The sequence below is a fragment of the Gopherus flavomarginatus genome, chromosome 3, assembly GCF_025201925.1.
Source record: "Gopherus flavomarginatus isolate rGopFla2 chromosome 3, rGopFla2.mat.asm, whole genome shotgun sequence".
NCBI classification, from domain to species: domain Eukaryota; kingdom Metazoa; phylum Chordata; order Testudines; family Testudinidae; genus Gopherus; species Gopherus flavomarginatus.
This window is the reverse complement of record NC_066619.1, coordinates 159,002,841-159,009,651: the sequence shown is the minus strand read 5'-3', so window position 1 is coordinate 159,009,651 and position 6,811 is coordinate 159,002,841. Positions and strand designations below refer to the sequence as shown.

The 6,811-nt window shown below is 46.0% G+C and overlaps 1 protein-coding gene across 7 annotated transcripts in view; it reads left to right on the top strand.

Moving 5' to 3' along the window:
• Positions 1-273: 273 nt before the first annotated feature.
• HELQ (helicase, POLQ like) overlaps positions 274-6,811 on the top strand; it is a 34,461-nt gene continuing 27,923 nt past the window's right edge. The window contains exons 1-2 of one of the 7 annotated variants that reach the window (XM_050945125.1): positions 274-558; positions 5,844-6,657. In XM_050945125.1, coding sequence (XP_050801082.1) covers positions 394-558; positions 5,844-6,657 — 979 coding nt within the window. In that variant the 5' untranslated portion in view covers positions 274-393. Of the gene's footprint in view, positions 559-5,843; positions 6,658-6,811 lie in introns of those variants that run through there. The other 6 variants (XM_050945126.1, XM_050945123.1, XM_050945121.1 and 3 more) reach the window with 6 other exon arrangements.

The window sequence follows — 6,811 nt, the reverse complement described above, 5'->3', positions numbered from 1 at the left end:
GCCGCGACCAATGGGGCTTGGCGTCCTTGCCCAACAAGTAAAAATGCTACCCAATCAGAGTGCAGCTAGCCACGAGGCAGCCAATGGGAACACGAAGGCCGCGTGACGACTTCGCGCTTCTGTCTTTTCTTTTTAATGGTTGGTTGAAGGACGGAAATGACATTTGGGACGGGGCGGGGCGTCCTGCTGGCTGACAGTTGGGAAGCGGGAGGCTGTTTCCTAAAGAAGACCCCGCGCGCGGGAGGCAGAGGGGAGCCGCTCCCGCCACCCCGTCTAGCGATGGCGGCGCCGTTGCGCCCCGCGCCGCTGGAGGCGTTTCCACGCTCCAGAGGCCTGGCGTCCCCGGCCCGGCCCTGACCGCCCCGGCCTGGCGTGGCGCCCGAGGGGCGGGGGATGGAGGGAGATGGCCCAGCGGTGCGCAGGAGGAGCCGGGCCGCCTCTGCCCGCAAGAGGAGCGGGGACCGAGCCCAGTCCCGCGGCGCCTGCTACCCTCCAGCCCGGAAGAGACCGAGCTCTAGGGCCGGGGAGGAGCCGCAGCCCGCCCCCTCCACCCCCGAGGTACGGGGGAGCAGGCAGGACGCCTGGTTTCCCTCCCCAGCCGTAACTCCCCATCTCCCCCTAATGGGAGTGAATGAGGCTAAGCGGTTGGGGACGGGTAGGCCGGGCGGCCTGCTCAGGGGAGGGGCACTGCTGCTGTCTCAAGCCAGTCGTTCCCAGGGCCAGTGCAACCATTTAGGCAGACTAGGCGGTTGCCTAGGGCGCCAAAAAGCGCAGTCAAATCTTTTTTTAAATGGTTGAGCAGCCGCTGTTGCTGGGACAGAGAGGGAGTCTGAGCTGCTGCTGTCGTGCCTGCGGATGGTCGGCTCCTCGCGCGGCTCCGGTGGACCGTCCGCAGGCACCACTTATCACTGTTTGGGATGTTCAGTGTCCCCTTAGAAATGCTAACAAGCTTATTCAGCGAAGTTTTGATGTACTTGATGCATGCTATTAGATCGTCAATTAGGCATCAACAAGATAATTTAAAAGTAAATGTCTTTTTGTTTGAAGTACCACTGAACACTAATCTGTCCATTGCCCTCTCCCTCCTGTGTTACTGCTTGAAGCAGAATCCTGGGTAACAGTAATGAGGATGCTGGTAAAACCTTTTAAAATAGTTCCCCTTTATAATGCCACCTTTTTAATACAATTTTAAAATTAGATCCCATAATTTCAAGGCATTGATTTCCCCGTTTGGACAATTAAATTGCAATTGTCAGCGTGAACATCATTTTAAAGCTGGGTTTTGACAATCTAATTTAACTTCAAAAATTAATGATCAAAAGATGGGCATGTGAAGTAAGGTAAAAGTAATTAACTGAGGGTCTAGCATTCACTCCCAACACCGCAAAAGAGCTGAGGGATTTCCAAAGAACTCCGACACCACTACAGTGTATCATTCAAACATGAGAACATAGTTACCACAGATAATAAGTTACCTGGGTTGGAAATAGATCTTTGTGGAAGGGAAAGCAGGAAACTTGTCTTTTTGATTACAGAATTATTTTGCGTCTGGATCCATTAAAATCATAACTGATTTTTTGAGGGAGGGGATGTGAGGAAGAAACTCTTTTCTCTATTAGGTTTGTTTATAGGCAACTGAAAAGAAAAGTTAACCGGCTTTGCACAGAACTGAAACCTAAAGGTCTCTCCTCCCTCCTTCTCTACTCTGACCCCTCTGGGCTATTCCAAGTTAATTGTCATCTAATTGCCCAGCAAAGAAAGAGATAGTGGCAGCAATTAGGCATAGCCCCCACCAGTTCAGGAGTCGTTAACACAGTACAAAGATATGCTGCATGCTTTACAGGCACCCAGGCCTAATGAGGGACTGGGGGCAAGAGGAGCAGGGCTGAGCCCCTAGGGAGTGAGCTGCAGAGAACCAGTGCCCAGGAGGCTGAGAGGGCAAGGGGCTGCAGGGGCGTCCCCACTGCTATTTAAAATGCAGATCCCGCAGTGGTACCTCTCCATGGGACAGAGCTGGTTCCTCACAGAAGCTTCTGTTCAACAGCTCTTCCTTCTGCAGCTGCTCTTTGTGCTCCAGCTCCATCCATGGCAGCTGAACCCCCTGTCCTGACTGCAGCCAACCCCTCATCCCCTGCCCTGCCTCCAGTCAGCCCCATACCCCTTCCCCTGCCTCCAGCCAGCCCCTCACCCCCTGCCCTACCTGCAGCCACCCCTGCTGTACCCCCTGCCCTGCCCACAGCCAGCCTCACACCCCCTGCCCTGGCTCTAGCCAGCCCCTCACCCCCTTCCCTGCCTCAACCAGCCCCGCACCCCCTGCCCTGCCCGCAGCCAGCCCCTGCTGCACCCCCTGCCCTGCCTGCAGCCAGCCCCACACCTCCTGCCCTGCCCACAGCCAGCCCCACACCTCCTGTCTCCAGCCACCTCACACCCCCTGCCCTGCCCACAGCCAGCCCCTCACTCCCTGCCCTGCATGCAGCCAGCCCCTGCTGCACTCCTTGTCCTGTCCATAGCCAGCCCCACACCACCTGTCTCCATCCAGCCCCTGCTGCAGCCCCTGCCGTGCCTGCAGCCAGCCCCACACCCCCTGCCCTGCACGCAGCCAGTCCCGCACCCCCTGTCTCCAGCCAACCCCACACCTCATCTCCAACCAGCTTTGCATCCCCTGCCCTGCCCTGCCCAGAGCCAGCCAGCCCCACACCCTGTCAGGTTATTCAATTATTTTCATTAAATATGTAGGCTAAATGAAATTAATAAATTTTCAAGCTGAATATGTATTAATTCTAATGAACAATGCCACATTATGCAGTATTCATTTTTGAAAGTTTATAATAAGCAATGCTCTGGGGGGACGGGTGGGGGCAGAGGGCGCAAGGTGGAAGTTTCGCCTAGGGCGCAAAATATCCTTGCACCGGCCCTGGTCATTCCCCCCACGCTGCGTTGTGGGGTGGGGAGCCGGGTCCCAGGCCACAGTGTGGGGCAGCTGTGGGGGTCAGAGCGATGGTCCCTCTATCCCAATGTCCTGCCCCTTGGCCAACGCTAGATATTTCAAAGGGAGTGAGCAGGGCAGCTATCAAAAGGTCTGCTCTCATCCAGCCCCATCTTTCGACAGTCAGAGGTTTAGGGACACCCAGAGCATCGGGTTGTGTCCCTGACCATCTTGGCTCATAGCCAGCAATAAAGCTATCCTCCGTGATACTTCTGGCCTTCACAACAACCCCAGCAACAAGTTCCTCAGGTTGACTGTGCATTGTGTGAAGAAGTACTTTCTTATGTTTGTTTTAAATCATTATTAATTTCATTGGGTGATCCTGGTTCTTGTGTTAAGTGAAGGGATTAATAGCACTTCACTATTGGTTTCATTCACACTATTAATGATTTTATAGACCTCTATCATATCCCCTCTTAACTGCTTATTTTCTAAGCTGACAAGCCCCAGTCTTTTTAATTTCTCCTATGGAAGCTGTTTCATATGGTTAATTGTTTTAGTCGCCTGTCTCTGCTCCTTTTCAAATTCTAATATATCTTTTTTGAGATGGGGCTACCAGAACTGCAAACAGAAGTCAAGGTGTGGGCATACCGTAGATTATATACTGGTATTATGGTATTTTTTGTTTTATTATCTGTCTCATTTGTTTTCAGAGAATGGTCCACAATAAGGCCACTATCCCTTTTTAAAGGGGTAACAACTACTTTAGACCCCATCATTTTGTACATGTGATTTTTTTTTCAGTGCATGTTACTTTTCCACCTATCAGCATTTAATTTCATCTACCCTTTTGTCATCTAGTCACCCAATTTAATGAGATCTTTTTGCAGTCGGCTTTGGATTTAACTATCTTGAGTAATGTTATATCATCTTCAAATTTTGCTACCTTCTTGTTCATCTCCTTATCTAGATGATTTATGAATATGTTGAACAGCCTTGTTCCCAGTACAGATTATTGGGGGACCCCACTATTTACCTCTCTCCATTGTGAAAGCTGACCATTTATTCCTACCCTTTGTTTCCTGTCTTTTAACCACTCTGCGAGAGGACTATCCCTCTTATCCCATGTCTGCTTGCTTTGCTTAAGAGCCTTTAGTGAGGGACTTTGTCAAAGGCTTTCTGAAAGTCCAAGTACACCATATCCTCTGGATCACCCTTGTCCACATGTTTGTTGACACCCTCAAAGAATTCTAATAGATTGGTGAGGCATGATTTCACTTTACAAAAGCTGTGTTGACTCTTCCCCAGCATAATGTGTTTATCTCTGTATCCGATAATTCTGTTCTTTACTCTGGCTTCAACCAATTTTCCTGATACTGAAGTGAGACTTACTGGCCTGTAATTGCTAGGATTGCTTCTGCAGTCTTTTTAAAAATTGGCACTACATTGACTACCTTCCAGTCATCTGCTACAGATGCTGATTTACATGCCATGGTTAGTAGATTAGCGATTTCATATTTGTGTTCTGTCAGAACTTTTGAGTGAATACTATCTAGTCCTGGTGACTTAATTTATCAATTTGTTCCAAAGCCTCTTGTATTGATATCTCAGTCTGGGACAGTTCTTTAGATCCGTCACCTAAAAAGAATGGCTCAGGTGTGAAAATCTCCCTCACATCCTCTGCAGTGAAGACTCATGCAAAGAATTCATTTAGCTTCTCCACAATGCCATATCTTTCTTGAGTTCTCCTTTAGCACCTTGATCTTCCAGTGGACCCACTGACTGTTCGGCAGTCTTCCTGCTTCTGATGTACTGAAAAAAAAATTGCTGTTAGTTTGTGTCCGTAGCTGCTTGTTCTTCAAATTCTTTCTTGGTTTGCCTTATTATACATTTATACTTGACTTACCAGAGCTTTTGACTTCCAGTTTTTAAAGGATGCCTTTTGCCTCTAACTACCTCTTCCACTCTGTTGTTTAGCTATGGTGGCTTTTTTATTTATTTATTTATTTTTGGTACTCTTACTGTTTTGTTATGTTGTTTATTTAGGGGCATACATTTCATTTGAGTCTTATTATGGTGCAGCACTTTTCCGAACTCTTTACCTTTGTAGTCCAGGTTTATGTGCACTTGCCCCATCCCCAAACATATGATGACTACCTCGTAGAGGGCATTAGTGTGTTAACTCAAGTTAATTGGCTAATTTAATTGGGGTAACATGCATTTTTGTACGTGCTAATCTAGATTCTTTGCCAGGATATTCAGGTTTATGCTTCACTCTGGTCTGACCCTTACTCACTTCCCCTCCCAGCTTTGTTACTTACCCTTCACTCTGTACCTCATTGCACCTATCTGTAAAGCATCTGTCTCTGTAAAACACTTAAAGATCTTTTCATTTTATGTTCCTTTGGAAAAAATGCCACCAAATGTGACTGAGGGCTTGTCTAAACACAAGAGTTGGCCCACTTCAACTATATTAGTACAGATAAAGCACCCCTTGAGTATGAACAGTTGCTCTGGTGAACAGGCGGCTGATATCAGTATAGTTTATTTCTGAATGGGAAGTAGGGGGGAAATAAGCTATGCCAATATAAGGCCTCTTTATGCAGCTTGTTGACGCTGTGTCATACCAGTATAACTAGCACTGAAATAGTTGTACCAGTATGAAATCTGAGTGTAGACCAAGCCTCAGTGATTTAGGACCACAAGTCACTTCAGTGCTTTTGAAAATTCCACCCATTACCTTTCACAAATAGAATGAAATGCACGCTTAAATTACTCATGAAATTGAAATCTGATTTAATTTTGGTTTTGAGTCAGATGTTTCAGATATAAACCTGTCAGCATTTGAGTCAGCCTCCCATTTGCTGTTGAATGTTCATAAATATACTTTTTTTTTCTTTTTTTTTTCTCTTCTCAGTATAATAATGACAGTGAAGAGGACATGTTTGGTGACTATGACAGCTTTTCTGGAAATGATTCTTTGTTGGCTCAAGTTGATAATATGGAGCAGGAATGTATTCAATCTATTGACTTGACTTCATGTACTAAAAACATGGAAGACGAAGCTACTGTAGAGCCTTCATTTGGGTATTTTCAATTGCAAAATGCCAAAAGCAAGGAACTGATTTTTTCTGCTGCAGGAAACATAACTGGTTTCAGAACTGAAGAAGAGAATCATTTGAGGATCACAAGTAAACAAGAGAACTGGACTCTAGAACCTGGAGACTGTTTTTTAGATGACTTGCCATCATCACAGTTTCTATATTTTGAGGAAATGAATAAGACCTCAGTTGATTCTAGAAAATCATCAGGTACAAAAGAGAATGCTAATGACATGAATTCTTGCCTTGATAAAATGTTGAATCAGTCATCTTGTCACCATAATGCAGAGCACACCAAAATAAATAATGAATTGTCCCTAAGCACCATGTCCAACTTGAATAAAAGAAAAAGTCTCAAAGATCACCTAAAAAATACTATGACTGGAAATGCCAAGGCTCAGACTCCACAGGTTTCTAGAACTAAACAGCTCAAAGAAGCTGTTCTGTCTGAAGAAATTTGTGCTGCCAAGAAAACCATTGAAACTTCTTCTGTTGACATTGGCCCTTTTTATGGGTTACCCAGTAAAGTTAAAGATCTCTTTGTACAGTTCCGAGGGATTGAAAAACTTTATGGTAATAGCCATTACAATTTTTGTTTAAAAAATCACAGTTGTTTGCTCTTGTGTTACAGTGAGTATAATAGTTCCAGCAGATCAATACAACCTTTTCATCATATATTCATGGACAGTAAGTTTGTTGAGATGGAATTAGCTAAAATTAAGTACCCATAAATTCTAAGGAAAAACCTTTCAAAGAATGCTGTCGCTCAAAAAGTGGAAAGCAA